This window comes from Piliocolobus tephrosceles, chromosome 20 (genome assembly GCF_002776525.5).
Source record: "Piliocolobus tephrosceles isolate RC106 chromosome 20, ASM277652v3, whole genome shotgun sequence".
NCBI classification, from domain to species: Eukaryota; Metazoa; Chordata; class Mammalia; order Primates; family Cercopithecidae; genus Piliocolobus; species Piliocolobus tephrosceles.
In genome coordinates, this window is record NC_045453.1 from 21,863,571 (window position 1) to 21,889,517 (window position 25,947).

The 25,947-nt window shown below is 48.5% G+C and overlaps 1 protein-coding gene across 1 annotated transcript; it reads left to right on the forward strand.

The window, feature by feature from the left end:
- The first annotated feature begins 784 nt into the window (after positions 1-784).
- Positions 785-25,671, forward strand: DDX27 (DEAD-box helicase 27). The gene is made up of 21 exons (XM_023184134.1): positions 785-1,032; positions 3,783-3,929; positions 5,106-5,165; positions 5,419-5,584; positions 7,089-7,132; positions 7,253-7,339; positions 8,254-8,359; positions 10,538-10,711; positions 11,993-12,143; positions 15,122-15,221; positions 15,390-15,531; positions 16,759-16,912; positions 17,668-17,749; positions 17,855-18,032; positions 20,772-20,878; positions 21,059-21,161; positions 23,798-23,892; positions 23,988-24,111; positions 24,499-24,586; positions 25,226-25,300; positions 25,424-25,671. The coding sequence occupies exons 1-21, from the start codon at positions 940-942 to the stop codon at positions 25,440-25,442; spliced, it is 2,295 nt and encodes a 764-aa protein (XP_023039902.1). The 5' UTR covers positions 785-939; the 3' UTR covers positions 25,443-25,671.
- The last annotated feature ends 276 nt before the right edge of the window (positions 25,672-25,947 follow it).

The following is a 25,947-nucleotide window of genomic DNA, read 5'->3' on the forward strand; positions in this document are numbered from 1 at the left end:
ATATATATATATATATATATACACACACACACACAAACACACACACACACACACATATATATATATATATGAGATGGGGTCTTGCCATGTTGCCCAGGGTTGTCTGGAACTCCTGAGCACAAGCCATGCAGCCACGTGGCCTCCTAAAGTGCTGTGACTAAAGGTGTGAGCCACCTTGCCTGGTCTTGATTTTTATTTTCTTCTGAGATTTTTTTTCCCCTATAATAAACATTAATTTTCATTAAAACGTTTCGGGCTGGGCGCAGTGGCTCATACCTGTAATCCCAGCAGTTTGGGAGGCTGAGGCAGGAGGATTGCTTGAGCCCAGGAGTTCGACATCAGCCTGGGCAACATGGTGAAACTCCGCCAGGCATGGTGGTGGCGCCCGTACTTTCAGCTACTCAGAAGGCTGAGGCAGGAGGATCGCTTAAGCCCGGGAAGTCGGGGTTGCAGTGACCCATGATATCCACTGCACTGCAGCCTGGGCGACAGAGCCAAACCCTGTCTCAAAAAAAAAAAAAAAAAAAAAAAAAGGAAAAAAATTACTTAGAACTTTACCACCCAGAAACAATCACAGCTAACTGCTTATTGTATTTTCTTCTACAGTTTTTTAATATAAATATCCACATCTAGAGTTTATAAATGCAACTCTTTAGACTCTCTCACCCCTTGCACCCTCCTCAAACATTCCCACCATTTTGAGGCCGGAGACCGTGGAATTTGCTTACCTAAAAAAGCCCCGCCCCTTGATGTCGTCATACGAAACAGCGCCCCAGATTGCCGCATGCGCACTCTTAAGAGGTAGAAAAGGGGAGAGGGGCAGGGGCTCTCGAACGGAAGTGACGCATGGTACATGCGCAATGACGACGAGGAGGTTGCGAAAAGTCAAGTTCTGGTCCGCACGCTGTGCTCGCTTCCGGAAGTGGCTTCTGCGACAACATGCTTACGGACCTCGGCTTAATCGGGACCATAGGCGAGGATGACGAGGTGCCGGTGGAGCCGGAGTCTGACTCCGGTGACGAGGAAGAAGAGGTATGAGGACGGTTCTGGTGTTTGGGTTTCCTTGACTGCTTCTCTTCCCCGCGATTCCTCAGGTCCCTGTCCCCGAATCCTTATCATTGCCTGCCAGCCCGGGAAGTTTCCCTAAAAGGATCTCGCCGGGACCCCAAGATCTTCCTCAGTTTTCCCGCGACTAGGTTTTCTTTACGTACGCCTGCTTCTTTGGCCGTGTCGTTCCCTGTCTGCTTGCTGAACTCAGTATCCATTCACTGAATTGATATTTAACCACGCCCTGTGTAAGAGACGTGCAGGTCTCTTACACCTTTTAAGAGGTGAAGTCAGCCCTGGTTCCTGCTCAAGGAGCCGTGCTTAGCTGTCCATTCATATGTTCATCGAGCCAGTGTTTATTGCATACTTATGTGTGCTAGACCTAGTGTTAAGCGTTGAGGACGTAGCAGTGAACAAGGTGAGTGCCACTCTCCTGAAGCGTATGGTGGTGTGGGGGCTTGCAGATATTAAGCAGTATGGCAGTTAAAGAGGGATCGGTGTTCTGAAAAGGATGCTTGCCCTTCAAACATTCAGCCCAGATGTTGTCCCCTCTGCAGTCTCATCTGTCCGCTTGATACATTTATTCAGATGTCCCACGGCCTCTACAAATTCAACTTCTCCAGAGTTGAACTTGTGTTCGCTCTCATCCTGTTCCCTTCTCAAGCCAGCAACCTTAGAGTTATTCTTGACAGTTTTTTCTTCCTCAGCGCCACCAGTGCTCTGCAAGCTAGCTCATGAATCTCTCTTAAGCTTCTCCCGCCTCTCTCCATTCACACTGTACTCCGGCCACTGCTATCTCATGCCTGCACACCAGCACACCACCAGTCCAAACGTACTTCATCTTCATCTCTTTATCTTGAGCACTTCCAGCGTATTCTTCGCTTAGCCACAGAAGGATCTCTTTGTGATACAGTCACGTTAGAGACCTCCCTTGCTTAAAGCTCTCCAACCTGCTGGTAGAGAGCCCCAGGCCTGTCCACTCTGCGAAGACTCCTCAGGCAGCGTGTGGGTCCCGCACACTGCCCCCATTTCCCTGATGTCCCCTGTGGGCGCGGGCGGCCGCCCAGGCCTACTGGCTGCGGCCTCCTCTTGGCCAGGCCTGGGCTCAGCCTGCGGTGTGGGAGGTCATGGGCCAGTCCCCCAGGAGCCGGGCCCCTGCACAGGCACACAGTGCCTGGTCACACCCATGATGCGGGGCTGGCCTCCAACCCTACGGGCCGCGCCGGGCACCAACTCAGTGTTTGGTGTTTGTCTGTGTTTGTTTTTCAAGAAGTGATTCAAATTGCTTAAAAAAAACAAAACCAAAAAGCAACTCTCCAGGCTGCTTTCACGTGGTTTTCAAGGTGCTTCACGGTCTTGTCCTTTCCACCTTGACTTTCATCTCTCACAGCTCTCCTCTTCACTTCATGACCAACACTCCAGTCTCATTCACTTCGTTTTTTTTTTTTTTTTTTTTTTTTTGAGACAGTCTTGCTCGGTTGCCTAGGGTGGAGTGCAGTGGCGCTATCTCTGCTCACTGCAGCCTCCACCTCCTAGGTTCAGGCAATCCTCCTGCCTCAGCCTCCCTAGTAGCTGGGACTACAGGCATGTGCCATCACTCCCGGCTAATTTTTTGTATTTTTAGCAGAGACAGGGTTTCACCATGTTGGCCAAGCTGGTCTCAAACTCCTGACCTCAGCTGCTCCTCCTGCGTTGGCCTCCCAAAGTGCTGGGATAACAGTTGTGAGCCACCCTGCCCGGTCCAATACATTGTTATTAACTGTAGTCAATTAACTGTAGTCAATAACTGCTGTGTATTGGATCCCCAGAACTTGTACGTTGCAGAACTGAAGAGTGTGTACCCTGTGACCAACATCTCTCCATTTCCACCATACCCGAGCCCTTGGCAACCGCCATTCTACTCTCTGTTTCTATGAATTTGACTTTTTTTGATTCCGTATGCTTTTTGTAATGAGAAATGCAGTGTTCATTTGTGCTGTTCAGATTTTCTATAGACTTACTCATTTTTGGTCTGCTTGAGCTATCAGTTGCTGAGAGAGGTGTGACCCTCATTTCTTTCTTCCTTTCTTTTTTTTTTTTCTTGAGACCGTGTCTTGCTCTGTCACCCAGGCTGGAGTGCAGTGGTGCAATATTGGCTCACCACAACCTCTGCCTCCTGGGCTCAAGCAATTCTCCTGCCTCAGCCTCCTGAGTAGCTGGGATTACAGGCATGCACTACCACGCCCAGGTAATTTTTCTGTATTATTATTATTTTTTTTGAGATGGAGTCTTACTCTGTTGCTCAGGCAGGAGTGCAATGGTATAGTCTTGGCTCACTGCACCCTCTGCCTCCCGTGTTCAAGCAAGTCTCCTGCCTCAGCCTCCCGAGTAGCTGGGACTACCGGTGTGTGCCACCACACCTAGCTAATTTTTGTATTTTTAGTAGAGACGGGGTTTCACCATATTGGCCAGGCTGGTCTTGAGCTCCTGACCTCGTGATCTGCCCACCTCGGCCTCCCAAAGTGTTGGGATTACAGGCGTGAGCCACCGTGCCTGTCTTTTTTGTATTTTTAGTAGAGACTGCGTTTCATCATGTTGGTCAGGCTGGTCTTGAACTCCTGACCTCAAATGATCCACATGCCTTGGCTTCTTAATGTGCTGGGATTACAGGTGTGAGCCACTGTGCCTGTCCCCTTCTTCCTTTCTATTGTTCTTTATCTCAGCCCCAAAGTCATTCTGTCTCTTACTCTTCCCAGGGGCCTATTGTGCTGGGCAGACGACAAAAAGCCTTGGGGAAGAACCGCAGTGCTGATTTCAATCCTGACTTCGTTTTCACTGAGAAGGAGGGGACTGACGATGGCAGCTGGGCCCTGGCTGGGGTCATGAGCCAACTCAAGAAGAAGGTGGGTCTGACAGTGATGGGCAGTTCCAGACCTTGGACCATTAAGATTGGACTGTGGGTTTCAGGGCCTAGCCCTGACCTGACTGACCATCTGTTTACATTCAGCAGATACTAGAACTCTTTTGAAAATAACTGGTTAAAAAAAAAAAAAAAAAAAAAAGAAAGTATCTGGTATACTTTTGATGAGATCACAAATGACTCACTGTCTTTTTTTTTTTGAGTCTGCTTGCTGGGGAAGACTCGTCTTGATTAATACCAAACGAAGTATGAGCACTTGCCAGGTGTCTCCTGTGGTGTCACTGTGCAGTGTCCCTGCCCACACAGCACAGCCAAAGCTACCACAGATGTCATTGTCATCTGCTTGTTTGCCAAGATCCCATGCCTTTCTGTGAATCTGGTTAAACTAGAAGATGCATCCAAGTTATTTACCATTTCATGTGCATCAGAGAGAAAGATTGCCTGTCCAGAACAGTGTAATCCAGGCTTTGCTGGTCCTTATTCTGATTGAAATAAACCAGCATTGCCTTTTCTTTTTTTTGAGACAGTCTCTCCCCGTTTCCCAGGCTGGAGTGTAATGGCGCTATCTCGGCTCACTGCAACCTCTGCCTCCTGGGTTTAAGTGATTCTGTACCTTAGCCTCCTGAGTCGCTGGGATTACAGGTGCCCACCACCACGCCCAGCTAATTTTTTGTGTTTTTTTTTTTTTTGTTTTTGAGATGGAGTCTCACTCTGTCACCCAGGCTGGAGTGCAATGGTGCGATCTTGGCTCACTGCAACCTCTGCCTCCTGGGTTCAAGCGATTCTCCTGCCTCAGCCTTCTGAGTAGCTGGGATTACAGGCATGTGCCACCATGCCCAGCTAATTTTGTATTTTTAGTAGAGATGGGGTTTCTCCATGTTGATCAGGCTGGTCTCGAACTCCTGACCTCAGGTGATCTGCCTGCCTCAGCCTCCCAAAGTGCTGGGATTACAGACGTGAGCCACTGCACTCAGCCTGACCAGCATTGCCTTTTCAAGATCATCTGGAGAGGATTTAAAAATTTTTGTATATATAATATGTATATATATTTTCAGAGAATGCCAACATATTTTCTTTTTCAAATTAATTATGAAGAATTTGTTCTCTTATTCGATGTTTCAACGAAAATTTCTTTTCACCTCTTTATTTTTATCTGCAGAGGGCAGCCACTACATTAGATGAGAAGATTGAGAAAGTTCGAAAGAAAAGGAAAACAGAGGTGAGAGGAAAAGTGGCTATTTCTCGTTGTTATGCCCCACACTTTACTCTCACCGCGACCCCAGCATCTCTCTGGAAGCCCTTACAGAGCGGGGCATGACGGGGGCAGGTGCGCTCTTCTGTGCGTTTGCTGTGCATCGGTACTGAGAGACCCCACAGCCGTCTGTTCAGGCCGGAGAGCTTCCTGTTGCTCTACTTAGGTTCTGGATTTGTAGAAATTTGTCATCACCCTCGCTTTAATTTTTTTTTCCCAGGTTAAAGAAGCCAAGTCTGGGAAGTTGGAGAAGGAGAAAGAAACAAAGGAGGGCTCTGAACCAAAGGAGCAGGAAGACCTTCAAGGGAATGATGAGGAAGGCTCAGAAGATGAAGCCTCAGAGACTGACTACTCATCAGCTGATGAGAACATCCTCACCAAAGCAGGTAGACGTTATGGCGGAGGTGTCAGCAACGGGGACAGGAGATCAGAAGGCATCGTCTTTTACTTTGTAGGGTTTCCTCCACTCTTCTGCACAGTTTAAGATATTCTGCCTGCTACATTGAACTCCATTGAACTCCTTTCTTTTTTTTTTTTTTTTTAAAGAGATGTTGGCTGGGCATGGTGGCTTATGCCTGTAACCCCAGCACTTTGGGAGGCCGAGATGGGTCTATCGCTTGAAGCCAGGAGTTTGAGACCAGCCTGGGCAACATGGTAAAACCCCGTGTCTGCTAAAAATACAAAAATTAGCTTGGTGTCGTGGCATGGACCTGTAATCCCAGCCACTCAGGTGGCTGAGGCATGAGAATCACTTGAACCTGGGAGGTGGAGGTTTCAGTGAGCCGAGATTGTCCCATTATACTTAAGTCTGGGCCACAGAATGAGACCCTGTCTCAAAAAACAAAAAACAAAACAAAAGAGATGTGGTCTCACTCCATCCACAGGCTGGAGTGCAGTGGTGCCATCATACCTCACTGGAAGGCTTGAACTCACTGGCTCAAGTGATCCTCCTGCCTTAGCTTCCCAAGTAGCCGGGCCTACAGGTGCATGCCCCTGCGCCTGGCTAATTTTTTTTTCATAGGGATGGGGTCTTGCTTTGTTGTTCAGGCTAGTCTCAAACTTCTAGGCTCAAGCAGTTCTCCCACCTCGACCTCCAAAAGTGCTGGGATTACAGGCGTGACAAGCCACTGTGCCCACTGAATCCTTTCTTTTAAGTTCTCTTTTCTCTTGGGATTTTGTTTGGGTTGTTGTGCTTTGTAGGTAGTTTACTCTTTTCCCATTTAGCCCCGTGCGGCTGCCAGATGCCTCTGTGATACAAACTCATTTGGGGTGACATACTCAGATGGGTCCAGCCACATAGTGGGTGCTCAATATGTTTTTTTTTTTTCTTCTTTGAGATGGAATCTCACTCTGTCACCCAGGCTGGAGTGCAGTGGTATAATTTCGGCTCACTGTAACCTCTGCCTCCCGGGTGCAAGCAATTCTCCTGTCTTAGCCTCCCAAGTAGCTGGGACTACAGGCACACACCACCACACCTGGCTAATTTTTAGTAGAGATGGGGTTTCACCATATTGGTCAGGCTGGTCCTGAACTCCTGACTTCAGGTGATCCATCTGCCTCGGCCTCCCAAAGTGCTGGGATTTTAGGCGTGAGCCACCGCTTCTGCCCTCAATAAGTATTTCTTGCAGAAATGTGTGCTAACGCATCATAATACAGTGTAGTGGTCGAGAGCCTGGTCTCTGGACCAGAGTCACTGGGTTAGCTTTCTCTCTGACCTTAGGCAAGTTACTTCACCATGCTGCCACAAAGTGTCTTCATCTGTGAAATGAAGTTGATGATGGTCACCCCTCAGAGGCTGATGTGTGGTATTGGCACTTAGGACAGTGTCCAGCAGAATGTAAGTGCTTTGTAAGTCTGAGCCATGGTCATCAGCTAAGTTTTTCTCCATAGATACACTCAAAGTAAAGGATCGGAAGAAGAAGAAGAAAGGACAGGTGAGCTCAGGGCTGCAAGACAGTGTGCAGCTCGCTGGCAATCCGAAAGGAGTTTAAGGTCATTTGGGTTTCTTGGCCCTTTTGTTGAATTCTCATCTCTCTTTTGGTTTTCTGGCGTAGGAAGCAGGAGGATTTTTTGAAGATGCATCTCAGTACGATGAAAACCTCTCGTTCCAGGACATGAACCTTTCCCGCCCTCTTCTGAAGGTAGCAGCCTCTTGTAAAAAATTTTCTTTGCAGAAGCAGGGTCTTGCTATGTTGCCCAGGCTGGTCTCAAATTCCTGGCATCAAGCAATCCTCTTGCGTCAACCTCCCAGAGTGCTGGAATTTGAGCCACTGCGCCTGGCCAATAGTGGCTTATTTTGGCAACCATGGAATTATTGCAGCCACGCCTAACTGGACTTTCTGCGTATCTCTTTGCCTTCCTCAACTCTCTTGTCCACACAGTTGCCAGAGAACTCTCTTAAGCAATGAGTTCCATCATGTCCCTCTTCTTCTGTAAGTCCTTCAGTACTTCATAGTCTCACTCGGCTTAAAAGCCCAAGTCCTTATATTGACCTACAAGGCTCTGCCCCTTCTGGCCCTCTCTGATGACACATCTGCACTCATTCTGCTCTGGCCACACTGGCCTCCTTGCTGGCCCTCAAACAGGTCAGGCCTCCTCTTCCTCAGGACCCTTGCGCTTGCTGTTCCCTCTGCCTGGAAGCCTCTTCCAGAAATCTTTTGGGGTGCTCTCTAGCTTCCTTCAGGGTTCAACTCAGTATCCCTTGCTCAGTGACACCTTCCCTGGCAGCCCTACCGTGAATAGCACTCCCCGGCTGCCCCTCTGACCGCTGCATTGTTTTCCGCAGCATATCTCCATATGACATGTGTTTGGTTTTGGTCTGTTTCTACCAGACTGTAAGTTTCCTGAGGGCAGGGTTTTTTATTTCTTTTATGTACTGCTGTGTCCTCAGTGTCTAGAACACCACCTCACACGTAGTAGGCGCTCAGTGAATGTTTATGGAATGAATGATTGGTGGGGATTGGTGTGGTCCCCACTTGTCTGGAAACCTGCCCTGTTTGCGTCGTGCTGAGACTTCCCCTGCTCAACCCTGTCTGATTCAGTCTTTTTTCCTCAGGCCATTACAGCCATGGGCTTCAAGCAGCCCACCCCGATCCAGAAGGCGTGCATACCTGTGGGTCTGTTGGGGAAGGACATCTGTGCCTGTGCAGCCACTGGGACAGGTGAAAAGGATAGGGACCCGGGGTAGGCGGAAGGGTGTTACAGCCAGGGCTGGGCTCTAGGTTGACTTACCAAAAGGCTGGTTTGCTAAATAAATACTCTTGGTTTTTTGAACTATTTTGTTTTTATTTTTTATTTTGTAGAGATAGGGGTCTCACTTTGTTGTCCAGGCTGGTCTCGAATTCCTAGGTTCAGGTTCAAGTGATCGATCTTCCCATCTTGGCTTCCCAAAGTGCTGGGATTACAGGCATGAGCTACTGTGCCTGGCCATAAAATTTTTTTTAACACAAAAAAGATATACTGGTGCAATTGAGAGAGTAAAGGACTTTTAAATTTTTAAGCATTTTATTTTGAAGTGTTTGTAGATCAATGGCAAGTTGCAAAAATAGTGTATAGGGTCTCTCGAATCCTTCATCAGTGGTGACATCCCACATAACTGTAGGACAAAATCAAAACCAGGAAATTGACACTGATACAACAGTGTTTTGTAGACTGCAGAGCTTATTCAGTTTACTGAAGGATTTTTTTTTTTTTTTTTTTGAGACGGAGTCTTGCTCTGCCGCCCAGGCTGGAGTGCAGTGGCTGGATCTCAGCTCACTGCAAGCTCCGCCTCCTGGGTTTACGCCATTCTTCTGCCTCAGCCTCCCAAGTAGCTGGGGCTACAGGCGCCCGCCACGTTGCCCGGCTAGTTTTTTGTGTTTTTTAGTAGAGACGGGGTTTCACCGTGTTAGCCAGGATGGTCTCGATCTCCTGACCTCGTGATCCACCCGTCTCGGCCTCCCAAAGTGCTGGGATTACAGGCTTGAGCCACCGCGCCCAGCCTACTGAAGGATTAATTTTTTGTTTTGAAATGGAGTCTCTCTCTGTCACCCAGGCTGGAGTGCAGTAGCACAATCTCGACTCACTGCAACCTCCGCCTCCTGTGTTGAAGTGATTCTCCTGCCTCAGCCTCCCTAGTAGCTGGGTTTACAGGTGCCTGCCACCACACCTGGCTGATTTTTGTATTTTTAGTAGAGACAGGGTTTCACCGTGTTGGCCAGGCTGGTCCCAAATTCCTGACCTCAAGTGATATACCCGTCTCAGCCTCTCAGAGTGCTGGGATTACAGGTGTGAGCCACCGTGCCTGGCCTACTGAAGGATTAATTTTGTAAGATAAACAGTGCATGAGAGGATGTCCGGTCTAGTAATGGGCCACAAATTTCAAAGGGTCTGGTGAAGGTCATTTTCATTTAATCCTCTTGTGGTATCCTTGATCTCTATGACCATGGCTTCCTGGCCCTGTCATGTCAGAGGAGTAAAGTTTTTTTTTTGAGACAGAGTCTTGCTCTGTCGCCCAGGCTGGAGTGCAGTGGTGCAATCTCGGCTCACTGCAACTCTACCTCCTGGGTTCAAGCGATTCTTCTACCTCAGCCTCCTGAGGAGCTGGGATTACAGGTACACACCACCGTGTCCAGCTAATTTTTGTATTTTTAGTAGAGATGGAGTTTTACTATCTTGGCCAGGCTGGTCTTGAACTCCTGACCTCGTGATCCACCTGCCTCGGCCTCCTAAAGTGCTGGGATTATAGGCATGAGCCACTGCGCCCGGCCATATTATTATTATTATTATTATTATTTTGAGACAGAGTTTTGCTGTTGTCACCCAGGCTAGAGTGCAGTGGCGCGTTCTCAGCTCACTGCAACCTCTGCCTTCCAGTTTCAAGCGAATCTCCTTCCTCAGCCTCCTGAGTAGCTGGGATTACAGGCGCCCACCACTACGCCTGGCTAATTTTTATGTATTTAGTAGAGATGGGATTTCACCATACTGGCCAGGCTGTTCTCGAACTCCTGACCTCAGGTGATTTGCCTGCCTCGGCCTCACGAAGTGCTGGGATTACAGGCTCCTGCCAGCATGCCCGGCTAAGTTTTTTGTATTTTTAGTAGAATTGGGGCTTTACCATGTTGGCAGGCTGGTCTTGAACTCCTGACCTCAGGTGATCCGCCTGCCTCGGCGTCCCAGAGTGCTGGGATTACGTATGTGAGCCTGACCATGTGATTTGAAAGCAGAAAAAATATTCTATGAAAAAATAAGTTCCTTTATTTCCCCCGACCAGACGTAGTTTTTCTGTGCTCTGGTGAAAACCTAACGCTGGAGGGAACTGAACGTCTTCTCATTTGCTTCCTTGCTGCCCTTCCCTCCAGGTAAAACTGCCGCCTTTGCCCTGCCTGTCTTGGAGCGTCTGATTTACAAACCCCGCCAGGCTCCAGTCACCCGCGTGCTGGTGCTGGTGCCCACCCGAGAGCTGGGCATCCAGGTGCACTCTGTCACCAGACAGCTGGCCCAGTTCAGCAACATCACCACCTGCCTGGCTGTGGGTGAGTTTCTGGCCAAGGGCTGCCAGCCCCTGAGAGACTGTGGTGGGGTGGAGGATGGATGTGCCCTGCCATCTGTTGGTGTTGGTGCCAGGTGCCAGGATAGGCCTTTGTGTTGATTGAATTCACTTAATAACATGTTTTTTTCTTTTTTTTTGAGACTGAGTCTTGCTCTGTTGCCCAGGCTGGGAGTGCAGTGGTGCGATCTGGGCTCAGTACAAGCTCCTCTTCCCAGTTGACACCATTCTCCTGCCTCAGCCTCCCAAGTAGCTGGGACTACAGGCGCCCGCCACCACGCCCAGCTAATGTTTTGTATTTTTAATAGAGATGGGGTTTCACTGTGTTAGCCAGGATGGTCTCGATCTCCTGACCTCGTGATCCGCCTGCCTTTGTCTCCCAAAGTGCTGGGATTACAGGCATGAGCTGCTGTGCCCAGTCGACGTGTTTTCATAGTGCTTTAGGCAGGTGGGATTTGATTGAGATTTAACCAACCTTGACAAATGAAACCTGACAACTATGAACATTGTTTTGTTGGTACTGAACAAATTTGGGATATAATTTCTGCTTTGTGAGAATAATAAATATTTTGGACAGCGTTTTTCCAATGAAGTTATATGATAGTGTTATCTAGCTTGCATTTTGTCCTCCTTGTGCAATTGGAAGTCAGAAGGGATCTTTGTCTCCCTGTAACAGAGACTTCATCACTTTCCGCAGCTGCTTCTCTTAGTCCTTGGATGTTTCAGCATTCTCTTTTTTTTTTTTCTGAGAGGAAGTCTCACTCTGTTGCCCAGGCAGGAATGCCACGGCATGATCTCGGCTCACTGCAACCTCTGCCTCCTGGATTCAAGCGATTCTCCCACCGCTTTCAAGTAGCTGGGATTATACGCGTGCACCACCACGCCCAACTACTTTATGTATTTTTAATAGAGATGGGGTTTCGCCATGTTGGGTGGGCTGGTCTCGAATTCCTGACCCCAGGTGATCCACCTGCCTTGGCCTCCCAAAGTGCTGGGATTACAGGCGTGAGCCACCGCGCCCGGCCCATGCATTCTCTTCTGAAGTGCTTTTGTGTCATCATCGTTGATTTTTGCACTTAGCACAATTTTAATAACATGATCTGTCTTTCCCAGTGTGTTGGGAAACCCATGTGCTTGGGCCTTTGTTAGTCTTACTCTCTCAGTGGTTTCCTCTGCATCTGGCCTGAGGCTTGGTGAGCAGCTGGTGCTCAGTCAACACCCATGAGCAGCTGACCCGGCCGCCTGGTGGGGCTCTTCCTCTTTGCAGGCGGCTTGGACGTGAAGTCTCAGGAAGCAGCTCTTCGGGCAGCGCCTGACATCCTCATCGCCACCCCAGGCCGGCTCATCGATCACCTCCACAACTGCCCTTCCTTCCACCTGAGCAGCATCGAGGTGCTCATCCTGGACGAGGCTGACAGGTGCTTCTCCCAGCGTGGGCCCCAGGGCACTGTGGGGCTCCAAGGCCCACAACCAGGATGTGGACCTGCCACACTGCGTTGTTCTTTGCGGCTCTGGGCCATGGCCTTTGGTGTGTGATACCAGATCAGCCACTGATGCTGGGGCCTCTGTCCAGCCTTAGCCTGTGTTTTTTGTCTTTCTCTCTCTATTATGGTGGTTAAGTGATAAGGCCAGTCAAATGTTGGCCCTGCCCACTCCCTAAGGGAGATTTGGAAACATTTAGATTCTCAGAACAAAATCTTTTCTCGTTTGTAAATGGGAGATAAGGACATATGCTCATCACAGTGTTGAGGAGCTGAGGAGGGAGGAAGAGGAAGTGCCAGCGTGGCTCCCACAGGGCCTCTGTGACTGCAACGGGGACTCCCTCTCCCCCCACCCTGCCCCCAGCTCTCTGTTGCTCTCTTACGTGTGCCGTCTGCTCACCTCTTTGCTCTGGGACTGAACAGAAGGAACTCTTCCTGAACTCTGGACTGAGGCTGGAGGTGGGGCAGGGGAAGGAGTTCTCAAACAGCCCCAGGGCATGCTAAGGTTACAGGCCCTTAAACCGCTTCTGATCCTGACACCCGTCCCTGAATCTTCACCAGCTTGGGGAATGGCAGCTCCATCCTGCCAGCTGTTCTGAATTCTCTGCGTGTTCTCCTGGTTTCACACCCCACAGCCCGCCTGTCGGCACAAACTGTCCACACACCCCCACTTTGTGTCTTCTGTGTTTGCCTTTCCTCAGCCTGGAGCCCTTCCTGCCCCTTCAGGTTTCTGTTCCAGTTGTCACCTTGTTAGTGGGGCCTTTGCTGGCCGCCCTGTGATGGTCCTGCCCTAACTTGCTCCTCCTATCCTGCCTGCATTGTCACTGAGGGTTCATGGAGTGCATGTCTCCCCTGTCTCCCTAGGATACACGATTCATGAAGGGGCTGCATGCATAGGGGCATGTCTAGTATGTAGCAGGCACTCAGTAAATACTTGTTGAATAACCGATTGGCTGACTCCCCCAGAACAAAAGACCCATTCCTGAGGCCTAAAGGATGAAAAGGAGATCATTTTAAGTCAAGGGGACGTGATCTGGTTTAGGTTTTAAAGGGGGAGGGAAAATACTCAAGTATGTATTTCAAAAGACCAAAAAAGGTGGATGAAGTAGTTGAGATTTGGAAGATCAGAAGACAGCTCTGTGTGATACCTGGACCTAGACTGCAGCCTGCACTGGGAGAGAAGTGCTGTAAGGGGTTGGGCTTGCTGAAGATATGGAATCCAAGGAATCTCACAGATTACTATTATATATAAAGAGAAAAAGGATCCTTTACAGTGGAGCAATCTGGCAGACACTATAGGCAGTGACCAACCTCACATCCCCAGTTCCGGAACAAACTGGCCGTCAGTGTCTCGTGATGGAACATGAATACGGGGCACAGCTGCACCCAGCAGTGCTGTCCTCCTGAGAATTTCTCTGAATCCAGTTACTGGGAAATAATTAGATGAATCCAAAGTGCGAGAAGGATGAGGGGCCTTTTCTTTCTTTTTTTTTTTGAGTCAGGGTCTTGCTTTGTCACCCAGGCTGGAGTGCCATGGTGCGAACACTAGCTCAGTGCAGCCTCTACTTCCTAGACTCAGGTGATCCTCCCGCCTCAGTCCCCGCACATAGCTGGGATTACAGGCACATGCCACCATGCCTGGCTTATTTTATATTAAATAAATAGAGACGGGGTCTCGCTGTGTTGTCCAGGCTGGTCTTGAACTCCTGGGCTTAAGTGACCCTCCCGCCTCAGCCTCCCAAAGTTTTGGGATTATAGGCATGAGCCACCTTGCCCGGCCCCAGCTCATTTTTGTATTTTTTGTGGAGACGGGGTTTTGCCATGCTGCCCAGGCTGAAGGGGCTTTTCTAGATGCAGGAAGACTAGAGACGTGGCAGCCAGTTGCAAGGCAGGAACTTTGGTTTTTGTACTAAAACAAAAGGTAAACTATAAAATAACACTTGGCAGGCCGGGCGCGGTGGCTCAAGCCTGTAATCCCAGCACTTTGGGAGGCCGAGACGGGCGGATCACGAGGTCAGGAGATCGAGACCATCCTGGCTAACCCAGTGAAACTCTGTCTCTACTAAAAAAAAAAAAGTACAAAAAACTAGCCGGGTGAGGTGGCAGGCGCCTGTAGTCCCAGCTACTCGGGAGGCTGAGGCAGGAGAATGGCGTAAACCCAAAAGGCGGAGCTTGCAGTGAGCCGAGATCTGGCCACTGCACTCCAGTTTGGGCGACAAAGCGAGACTCCGTCTCTAAAAAAGTAAAATAAAATAAAATAACACTTGGCCTGGCACGGTGGCTCATGCCTGTCACTTCAGCACTTTGGGAGGCTGAGGCAGGTGGATCACCTGAGGTCGGGAGTTTGAGACCAGCCTGACCAACATAGAGAAACCCCATCTCTACTAAAAATACAAAATTAGCTGGGCGTGGTGGTGCATGCCTGTAACCCCTGCTATTCAGGAGGCTGAGGCAGGAGAATCGCTTGAACCTGGGAGGCAGAGGTTGCGGTGAGCCAAGATTGCGCTATTGCACTACAGTCTGGGCAACAAGAGTGAAACTCCGTCTCAAAAAAAAAAGACACTTGAAGGCAGCTGAAGGAATGTGAATGTGACCTGTACTTTAGATATTCACCCACTTGAAAGTGTTGGGCATGTTGATGAAGTTGTGTTTCTGTAAGAGAAGGCCCTAGTCCTTAGGAGTTGTGTGCTGAAATATTTGGGGTAAGGTGTTATGACATCTGTGACTGACTTGCCACAAAAAGACAAAGCAAATGTGGCAAAATGATAATTCTTGGTGAAAAGATAAAATAATAAAATAGATGAGTCCTAAATGTAACCAATGACAACAAACAGCAGCCGGTATGCAATCCTGTGTCCCTCACTGTGACCGAAGAGCACTCTCCCCAGTTCTGACGTGTCTTTCTCTGCTCCCAGGATGCTGGATGAGTACTTTGAGGAGCAGATGAAGGAGATCATCCGAATGTGTTCCCACCACCGCCAGACCATGCTCTTCTCAGCCACCATGACAGACGAGGTGGGCCGAGGGACTTGGACTTCTCTGTGGCGGGTGGCAGGTGTGCACAGAGGGGGCCGTGCAGAGGACCCTGACTGGGGTTGAGGGGGTTTGCCTGGGGTGAGCATTGCTGCCTCTTTCCCCACTACCCGGTTGCCAGCTGAGCAAACCCGGCTTTGTGCTTGGCAGGTGAAAGATCTGGCTTCTGTCTCCTTGAAGAATCCTGTCCGGATATTTGTGAACAGCAACACGGATGTGGCTCCCTTCCTGCGGCAGGAGTTCGTCCGGATCCGGCCTAACCGGGAAGGAGACCGGGAAGCCATTGTGGCAGGTGGCAGCTGGCAGCTGAGGGCGAGCCTGGGCAGGGTGGGCTGGTCAGCTTCCTTGAGCTCATGGTGTCCATGCCGAAGCGTTTGGTTTTTCCCCGGCGCCTCTGCCGTCCAGTCTTCCCCAGCGTAGAGGCTGCACTGCACTAACGATGATCCGCTGCCTCACTTCTCCACGGGTCCTTCCTCCCTTTGCCTTATCACCTCACCAATCCTCTCTGTGTCCTGTTCAACTCCCAACCACTTGGCATCAGCTGTGGTTGTACCCATCAGTCCAGACCACTGTTCTCTGTCGCCTGGATCATTGTACAGCCTCTTGCTCGAGCTCCTCGCTTCCACGTGGCCCTTTGTGACTGCATTGCAGAGCATTTATGATGATTGCTTGCAGAAGACATTTGTACTTGTTACATCCTTATTTGAACACCCTGCGGTGGCTTCCATTGGTTTTAGACTAAAATTCAAACATCTTAATGAGTCTTTTAGGACTGTTTGGGCCTGGCCCTGGCCTGCCCGGGGTCCCCAGCCATGTAGGCTTGCTTATGGCTCCAGCCACATTCGCCTGCTTGCACTTTTTTTTTTTCCTTTGAGGCAGAGTCTTGCTCTGTCGCCCAGGCTGGAGTACAATGGCACGATCTTGGCTCAATGCAGCCTTTGCCTCCTGGGTTCAAACGAGTCTCGTGCCTCAGCCTCCTGAGTAGCTGGGATTACAGGCACTCGCCACCACTTCTGGCTAATTTTTGTATTTTTAGTAGAGACAGGGTTTTACCATGTTTGCCAGGCTGGTCTTGCACTCCTGGCCTCAAGTGATCTGTCCTCCTTGGTCTCCTAAAGTTCTGGGATTACAGGCATGAGCCACTACATCCGGCCGCCTGCTTGCACTTCTCACTATAAGCTGGTTCCTGCCTCTGGGTGTTTGCCATTTCCTCTGTCTAGAATGTTCCCCTGGATCTTCCCATGGATCATCTGCCTTATCATTCAACCTAATGTCACCTCTTTATAGAGGCCAGCCCTTAGCTGCTTCCCCTTCCTCCCTGCACTCTCTCTTACAACATTTTTCACCCCCCAGGAATTGGTTTCTCTGTATCCACCCTGGAATTTGAGTTCCACAGGACAGGGACAGTGCCTGTCTATCCAGTGCCAGGCACAGTGACCATACTTTGTGGATGAGGAGGGGGTACATGTTGAATAAAAGCCTAGAAACATCTGCCAGCTCAGTCCTCTCTTCCCGCCAGCCTTGTTGACGAGGACCTTCCCTGACCATGTGATGCTGTTCACGCAGACCAAGAAGCAGGCCCACCGCATGCACATCCTCCTGGGGCTCATGGGACTGCAGGTGGGCGAGCTCCATGGCAACTTGTCACAGACGCAGCGGCTGGAGGCCCTCCGGTAACATTTGGGGTGGGGACTCAGGCTCCCACCATCCTTCTGGGGCGGAGCAGATAGAGGGAAGAAGAGGACCCTGAGCATTCTGTTAGAGCATTAGCAGGGGACACATAGGATGATCTTGGCCTTGAACATTTTAACCTAAGCACTGTGAGGTCATGTCTTAGATGCATGTAGAACTCGGACTTCATAGTCAGAGATGACCCTCATGCCCCTGGGTGCTTGTCCCTAGCATGGGAGCTGTTGTGTGGGGCGACAGAGGAAGCCGGCTTGCAAAAGCAGCACATGGTCTCTTCTCTGAAGCTTTCTGAGAGTGGTGAACATTCCTGGGTCTGATTGAACAAGATTTAGAGTCAAAGTCAGCAGCCATTACTTGAGCATCTACTTTGCCAGGCACTGTGCTGTGTGCTTTCCATGTGATTTCTTGTTTAATCCTCAGAGAATGGCATCAAGGTGGTTGGCAAGGAGGAACCCTTTAGAACTCTCCACCTAACGCTGTTCATCAGAGGGTGCTGAAAGGTGTTTGTGAAAGATGGGCTGATTTAAACTGAGACAATTGCCCATGCTGTTAGCAGACACAGAACTATGCTTGCTTTGTATGATGGGTTGTTGAAGGGTGGGTGTAAATATCCCATGTGCTCACATTTAGAATCTATCCCCATTTTAATGCCCTGTTCTCTCCTCTGCTGGCTCAGGCTCTTATGGAGTATTATTAGGGGAGGGTGTCTGGATGAACAGCTGTTTGTGACTGTTTCTAGGCGTTTTAAGGATGAACAGATTGACATCCTCGTGGCCACTGATGTGGCAGCCCGTGGACTTGATATTGAGGGGGTCAAAACGGTGAGCAGACCCTATCTTCCTCAGACTTTTGGTGGAAGTCTTTTTGCCTCTTCGCACCCCCCTTCCCTTGCCAGGCCCGACTGATGTTCATTTTTGATCTTTTAGGTAATCAACTTCACAATGCCTAATACTATCAAACATTATGTCCACCGGGTGGGGCGAACAGCACGTGCTGGCAGGGCTGGGCGCTCAGTCTCTCTGGTGGGAGAAGATGAGCGGAAGATGCTGAAGGAGATTGTAAAAGCTGCCAAGGCCCCTGTGAAGGCCAGGATACTTCCCCAAGGTGAGCAGGCAGCCCTGTGGCAGTGCGGAATGGCTTGGGTGGGTGGGGCAAGGGCAGAGTGTAAGGGCTTTGCAGTTCAGAGCCAGATTTGAATTCCAGCCCTGCTGCTTCCTTGCTGAGTGACCATGTACAGGTTTTGCCTCACCTCTCTGAGCTTGCCTCCTGTGTGTAGAAGGGAATTATGACAGAATTGTAAACACAGTGCCCCATTTAGGTGGAAAATTAGGAAGAGAAGGTCGCTTGGGGCAAAATTCTCACTAATCTCCTCTTTCTCTTACTATTGGTGGGGGGAAGAGAGAGATCAGTACTCATTCTTTTTGGGTCCTTTCATTGCTTTTGTTCCTCTGATCTGTAGGGGTCCTATAAAGCACAACCTCTTTAAAGTCTTTTTTAGTTTTGTTTTGTTCTTGAATTCCTAGGCTGAAGCAATCCACCCACCTTCTGCCTCCCAAAGTGTTGGGATTACAGTAATGAGCCACCATGCCCAGCCTTAAAAATTTTTTTTTTTGAGACAGAGTCTCGCTCTGTCGCCCAGGCTGGAGTGCAGTGGCCGGATCTCAGCTCACTGCAAGCTCCGCCTCCCGGGTTTACGCCATTCTCCTGCCTCAGCCTCCCGAGTAGCTGGGACTACAGGTGCCCGCCACCTCGCCCGGCTAGATTTTTTTGTATTTTTTAGTAGAGACGGGGTTTCACCGTGTTAGCCAGGATGGTCTCGATCTCCTGACCTCGTGATCCGCCCGTCTCGGCCTCCCAAAGTGCTGGGATTACAGGCTTGAGCCACTGCGCCCGGCCAAAAATTTTTAAAGTTATAAAAATAATACATATTTAGTCTGAGCATGGTAGCTCTTGCCTTTGTAACCCAAAGTAACCCAGCACTTTGGGAGGCCAAGGCAGGAGGATTGCTAGAGGCCAGGAGTTCAAGACTAACCTAAGCAATGTAGTGAGATGCCTGTCCCCAAAAAAAAAAAAAAATTAGCTGGGCGTGGTGGTGTGTGCTTGTAGTCCCAGCTATTCAGGAGGCTGAGGGCAGGAGGATCACTGAAATCCAGGAGGTTGAGGCTGCAGTGAGCTATGATTGCGCCACTGCACTACAGCCTGGGCAAAAGTGCAAGACCCTGTCTCTAAAAAATGAAATAAAAAGTACATATTGATTGTTGGAAATTAGTAAATAAAAAAACAAAAATGTAATTCTGTGTCAAAGAGCTCACCACTGGTAGCATTTAGATGTATGTCCTTTCAAACCATTTTTCCTTTCTTAAATGGCCCTTTTATTTTTTTCATTTTCATTGTCTTCATTTAATCAGTGACTAGTTATTGAGTCCTGCTGTGGGCCTAGTGCTATTTATTATGTTCTAGGTGCTGGGGATACAGCAGGGAACAAAGCAGAGCTATTGTTCTGGTGGGAGAAAGAGACAATAAATAAGCTAACAGTAGATGTGATTGAGAACAACAGGAAGAGAGTGCCTCATTAAGCTGTTAAGGAAAGACCTCTGCACAGCTGGCATTGGAGCTGAGTCCTGGATGATCGGAATGAGGCAGCCAGGAGAGGTCTGAGGGCAAAGTGCTGAGCTGAGAGAACAAGGGCAAAGGCTGTGAGGTAGGAACGAGCTTAGTGTGTGAGAACAAGAGAAAGGTCAGGAGGCTCAGGCGTGGTGAGCAGGGACACAAAGAAGATCAGAGCAGTAGGCAAGGGCCACTCTGAGTTTGGGGGATATGAAGCAGAGAAGGCACACATTACAAACACCATTTCCTATGTCAGTAAATGCACAGCTAAATTATTTTCATTAGCTACATAGTATTAGTAGTCACCCGGATTTTATTTATTTATTTTTGAGATGGAGTCTTGCTCTATCACAAGGCTGGAATGCAGTGGCGCAATCTCGGCTCACTGCAAGCTCCACCTCCTGGGTTCACGACATCTCCTGCCCCAGCCTCTCGAGTAGCTGGGACTACAGGCGCCCACCACTGGCTAATTTTTTTGTATTTTTTAGTAGAGACAGGGTTTCTCTGTGTTAGCTAGGATAGTCTCAATCTCCTGATCTCGTGATCCACCCGCCTTGGCCTCCCAAAGTGCTGGGATTACAGGCTTGAGCCACCGCCTTATTTTTTTTTTATTTTAAGATAAGGTCTTGCTTTGTTGCCCAGGTACAGTGGTGCAGTCACAGCTTACTGTTGCCTCGAACTCCTGGGTTCAAGCAGTTCTTCTCCTCAGCCTTCTGAGTAGGTGGGACTACAGGTGCGTGCCACCATGATGGCTAAGTTTTTCTTTTTAGATGGAGTCTCACTCTGTCGCCCAGGATGGAGTGTAGTGGTGTCATCTTGGCTCACTGCAACCTCCACCTCGTGGGTTCAAGCAATTCTCCTGCCTCAGTCTTCTGAGTAGTAGCTGGGATTACAGGTGTGTGCCCCCACACCCAGCTGATTTTTGTATTTTTAATAGAGACCAGGTTTCACGGTGTTGGCCAAGCTGGTCTTGAACTCCTGACCTCAGATGATCCACCTGCCTCGGACTCCCAAAGCGTGCGATTACAGGCGGGAGCCACTGAGCCACTGTGCCTGGTGTTTTTTTTTTTTTTTTTTGGTAGAGACACAGTCTGGCCATGTTGCCCGGGCTGGCCTCAACTTCTTGGGCTCAAGCAGTCCTCCCACCTCAATCTCCCAGAGTGCCGGGTTACAGTTGTGAGCCACCATGCCTGGCCTACCCTTATTTTTAAATCCTTTTTATTTTCTCCCGTTGAGATGTCATCCTCAAATTCCGGGACAAGATTGAGAAAATGGAGAAAGATGTGTATGCAGTTCTGCAGCTAGAGGCGGAGGAGAAAGAGATGCAGCAGTCGGAAGCCCAGGTGAGGCTGCGAGGTGGGATCTTGTTCACGAGGCTGCTCAGTGAGCAAGCTGCTGCATCCCTGCCAGTGCTGCCCTTCTGAAATGTTTCTCCTATCAGAGCCACAGGCATTTGTAGGCTGTGGCTTCCTGTGTTAGTAGATACAGGTTTCACGGCAGGCATCCTTTTGTTATCTCTACAGATCAATACAGCAAAGCGGCTCCTGGAGAAGGGGAAGGAGGCAGTGGTCCAAGAGCCCGAGAGGAACTGGTTCCAGACCAAAGAAGAGAGGAAGAAGGAGAAAAGTAAGTCAGGGAGGTTCTGCAGAAATCTCAATACAGAATTACCCCACAGGACTCAGCAGTTCCTTTCCTAGTTCTATACTGTAAAGCAGCGGTCCCCAATCTTTTTGGCACCAAGGACCAGTATTGTGGAGGACAGTGTTTCCACATTTGGCGTGTTGGGGGTGCATTAGATTCTCATAAGGAGCACACACCCTAGATCCCTCGCATGCGCACTTCACAATAGCGTTCATGCTCCTATGAGAATCTAATGCTGCTGCTGATCTGACAGGAGGCTGAGTGCAGGTGGCAATGCTTGGTTGCCCAATGCTCACCTCCTGCTGTGCAGCCTGGTTCCTCATAGGCCATGGACTGGAACTGGTACGTCAGCCTGGGGATTGGAGACCACTGTCGTAAAGGACTGTAAACAGGGACTCAAACAGATACTTAGATGCCAGTGTTCTTTGAAGTACTGTTCATAATAGCAAAAAGGTGGAAACAAACTATGTCCATCAACAAGTGAATGGATAAACAAAATTTGGGGTGTGTGTATATATACACACAATGGAATATTATTCAGCCATGAAGTTCTGATACATTCCATAAGGATGAACCTTGAAAATATTAAGCTGAATGAAATGATCCAGACACAAAGGGACAGATACTGTCTGATCCCACTTACCTGAGGTACCTAGCTGGGCAAATTCACAGAGATAGAAGTAGATTATAGATTACTTGGGGCTAGGGGAAGGGGGGTAATAGGAAATTATTAGTGGTTGTAGAGCTTCTGTTTTCGATGATGGCAGTGAGTAGCCTCCTGGTAGGAGTTCTGGAAACAGTTAGTGGTGATGGTTGTACAATGTTGTGAATTTAAGTAATGCCACTGAATTGTATACTTAAGATTGGGTAAAATGGCAACCTTTGTTTTATATATGTATATATAACCACAATAAAAATAATTTTTTAAAGGTCAGGAGATATTTAATATAGATTTCCTCTCCATCTTCCTTTAAAAAACACCTAAAACACTTATAAGTTCATACTGTTCTATGCCTTGCCTTTTCACTTAATTTTGAAGCTTAGAGATAGGTTTTATATAGGCCCACACATGGCTGCCCTTTTTGTTTTTTGTTTTGAGACGGAGTCCTGCTCTGTCACCCCGGCTGGAGTGCAGTGGCACAATCTCGGCTCACTGCAAGCTCCGCCTCCTGGGTTCACCCCATTCTCCTGCCTCAGCCTCCCAAGTAGGTGGGACTACAGGTGTCCGCCACCACACCCAGCTAATTTTTTGTATTTTTAGTAGAGACGGGATTTCACCATATTAGCCAGGATGGTCTCGATCTCCTGACTTTGTGATCCGCCTGCCTCCGCCTCCCAAAGTGCTGGGATTACAGGCGTGAGCCACTGCGCCTGGCCCCCTATTAGTTTTTTTGAGGCCTCCCAAAGTGCTGGGATTACAGGCGTGAGCCGCCATGCCTGGCCCCGTTGTTTTTTTTTTTTAATGGCTTCACGTTCCTCCATCATATGAGTAGATTGTTGAGGGACACTGAGGTTGTTTACAATCATTTGCCATCCAGCCTGGGCAACATGGCAAAACCCCATCTCTACTAAAAATAAAAAAATTAGCCAGACGTAGTGACACATGCCTGTAGTCCAGAGAGGAGTTGAGAGGCTGAGGTAGGAGGATCATCTGAGCCTAGGCAGGTCAAGGTTGCAGTGAGCTAAGATTCTGCCACTGCACTGCAGCCTGGGCAGCTGAATGAGACCCCGTCTCAAAAGAAACCACCATCACCAACAACAAAAAACCCAAAAAACAATCATTTGTTATTATAAACAAGTGATGTAGTGAATAACCTTGTACATATGCCCTTTTACAATTAAGCAAGTATATATTTGCCTTGCAGGATTCATTCCTAAAAGTGGAATAGTGGGTCAGAGGATATTTATATTTCTAGTTATGTTAGAGGTTGCATAATTTCCCTTCTAGAGGGTATACCAGAAGTTTTAGAAATACTGTCTGTATTTGATGGGACAAAAAAGGGTGTTTATAAGTTAAATTTCTGATAAAAATAGAGTTATAACCGTTATTGGTGGGTAAAGTAGTGTAAATGACCTAAATCTTCATCTTTCATAGCAGGAGGTTTGTAATGAGTATCTTAAATGGATTGAGAAATAGTCAGAAAAGCATGTTATTCAGCGAGATGGAGGTAGTCAGTGGAAGAAGTGCTTGTGGCTTTTTTTTTTTTTTTTTTTTGAGGCAGGGTCTTGCTCTGTCGCTCAGGCTGGAGTGCAGTGGCGCGATCTCAGCTCACTGCAGCCTCCTCCTCCCAGGTTCAAGCAATTCTGTCACCCCCGTCTCCCGAGTAGCTGGTATTACAGGTGTACCACCATGCCCGGCTAATTTTTGTATTTTTAGTAGAGTCAGGGTTTCACTATGTTGACCAGGCTGGTCTCAAACTTCTGACCTCAGGTGATCCACCCACCTCAGCCTCCCAAAGTGCTGGGACTACAGGCATAAGCCACTGTACCCGGCCAAGAAGTGCTTGCCACTTTTCATTTTAATCTGCTAACTTACCAATTTAAAACATGTGCACTTCTTATCATAAGCTTAAAAAAAGATAAAATCATCCCTGAAATCTTATGCTTTCTTCTCATCCCAGTTGCCAAAGCTCTGCAGGAATTTGACTTAGCCTTAAGAGGAAAAAAGAAAAGGAAGAAGTTTATGAAGGATGCCAAAAAAAAGGGGGAGATGACAGTGAGTAGCCTCCCTTTTGGAGTTTGGACCCATTCGGTGGGGTGGGTCATAGTGGCCTGGTGTGTTCCACACTCACACCTCCCCACTCCCTCTAGGCAGAGGAAAGGTCCCAGTTTGAAATCCTCAAGGCGCAGATGTTTGCTGAACGGCTAGCGAAGAGGAATCGCAGAGCCAAGCGGGCCCGAGCCATGCCCGAGGAGGAGCCAGTGAGAGGTCCTGGTAGGTGAATGGGGAGCCCAAAGGAGCTTGTAGGAAGGTTTTCCCTGAAACCTGTGCTTTGGGTCAGGGAGAAAATCTGAGGGATGATGACGATAGCCCACATTATTTGAGTAATTAGTATGTACCAATGTGTACAGCTATCCCTCCATTGGTGTAAGGGGTGCAGTAACCTTGTGGTTGGTGAGAACTAGGATTTGAACGCCAGCTTTTCTGACTCCGGAGCCTAAGGCCTTACCAGCTGCTACTTGGAGGATCTGCTGAGGACAGAATGAAGATAGTCTTTGGATGCCAGAGCATCCACTGAACTTGGAATCATTACCTTGAACTTAAGGGGATTTAGGAGCTTGGGCCAGACAACCATATGTAACCCATTCTCTCTGTGCACAGCCAAGAAGCAAAAGCAGGGGAAGAAATCTGTATTTGATGAAGAACTCACCAACACAAGCAAGAAGGCCCTGAAACAGTATCGAGCTGGGTAGGATTTTAAGTCATCATGGAGCCCTTGGTATTCTAATGGAAGCTATGAGTCTTCTCCCTCCTTCCCCATTCCCAGTTTTCGCATACCTATAGCTTTATACTATGTAAATTCAAGGGTACCTGTCTGTTCTTCACCCCCCACCCCTCTCAGGGCCACCTGAGGATCCCAAGATGAGACCAGGAGAGGAGTGTTCAGTTAGCACTGTTCCTGCCTTGGAGGAGAAATAGTACATTGTTGGGTTCAGAAATGGAGCTTTCCTTCAGGGGAGTGATAACTCTTTCATCTCAAGTTCCATCCTACAGAACCCCAAACAGAGAGTCCTGGCTTGCTCTTAGGCGTATGTTGTCGCACGTCACTTTCCCCAGCCCAAGGTTGGGATAGGGGCAGACTGAGCTTCCCAAGTAGTTGTATATACCTAAGAAGGGCCTCTTTCAACCTTGTTTTAAAGTTGGGCCCTGACTTCCAGAAACACATGTTATCAGGTGGAAACACATAAAGGCTTAGAACTTAGGGCCTGAAAATGATGCATCCCAGAGATGCTGCTGCTTCATGTAGGAGTTGGGTAGGTTGGGGGTGAGACAACACCCATTTGTTCAACAGCTTGCTCATTTCAGCATCTCATCTTCTCTTTCACAGCCCTTCTTTTGAAGAAAGGAAACAGTTGGGCTTGCCCCACCAGAGACGAGGAGGAAACTTTAAATCTAAATCCAGGTGATACTTGGCTGTTTTGGAGGGGCATAGGTTATGGCTGTTTGGGATTAGAGATAAAAACCTTTCATGGAAAAGGAGCTTCTCCATCCTCATTCTGGTCTTAACTCTCTGATTTTCTTATAGATACAAGAGGAGGAAGTAGCTGTTGTGGTCTGAAGAAATTCATGGGGGCAGCCCTTAAATCCCTTCCCTGTGGGAAGTCATCCTGGCTGGTCTTTTCTCCATTTGTTCAAAAAACAAAAAAAAAAAAGTTTGGTGTGGTGGTATGGTATGTAGCTATTTTCCTAAGCATGTCTGTCAATCTCCTTTTTTGCTGATTAGCTTTCATACAATGACTATATTAAATGGAAGTATTTTGGAAGAGAAACCAATCCAAGTATATATCTTATTACTATCTCGTCCTCAATGGCAAAGTGTGTCCACAGTCTACTAGCTTGGTATCACCATATACCATTGGAATGCACAATCTTTATGCTTGTAGAGGAACCTGGGTATGGAGTGAGGAAATTCTTGGCAGAAGTTCTCTTCTAGCCTGGGGAACATAGCGAGACCCTGTCTCTTAAAAAAAAAAAAAAAAGTTCTCTTCTGTTGATATTCTAGAACTAAGAGCTAAATGATAGCTGAAGATAGCTAAATGATAACTCTTA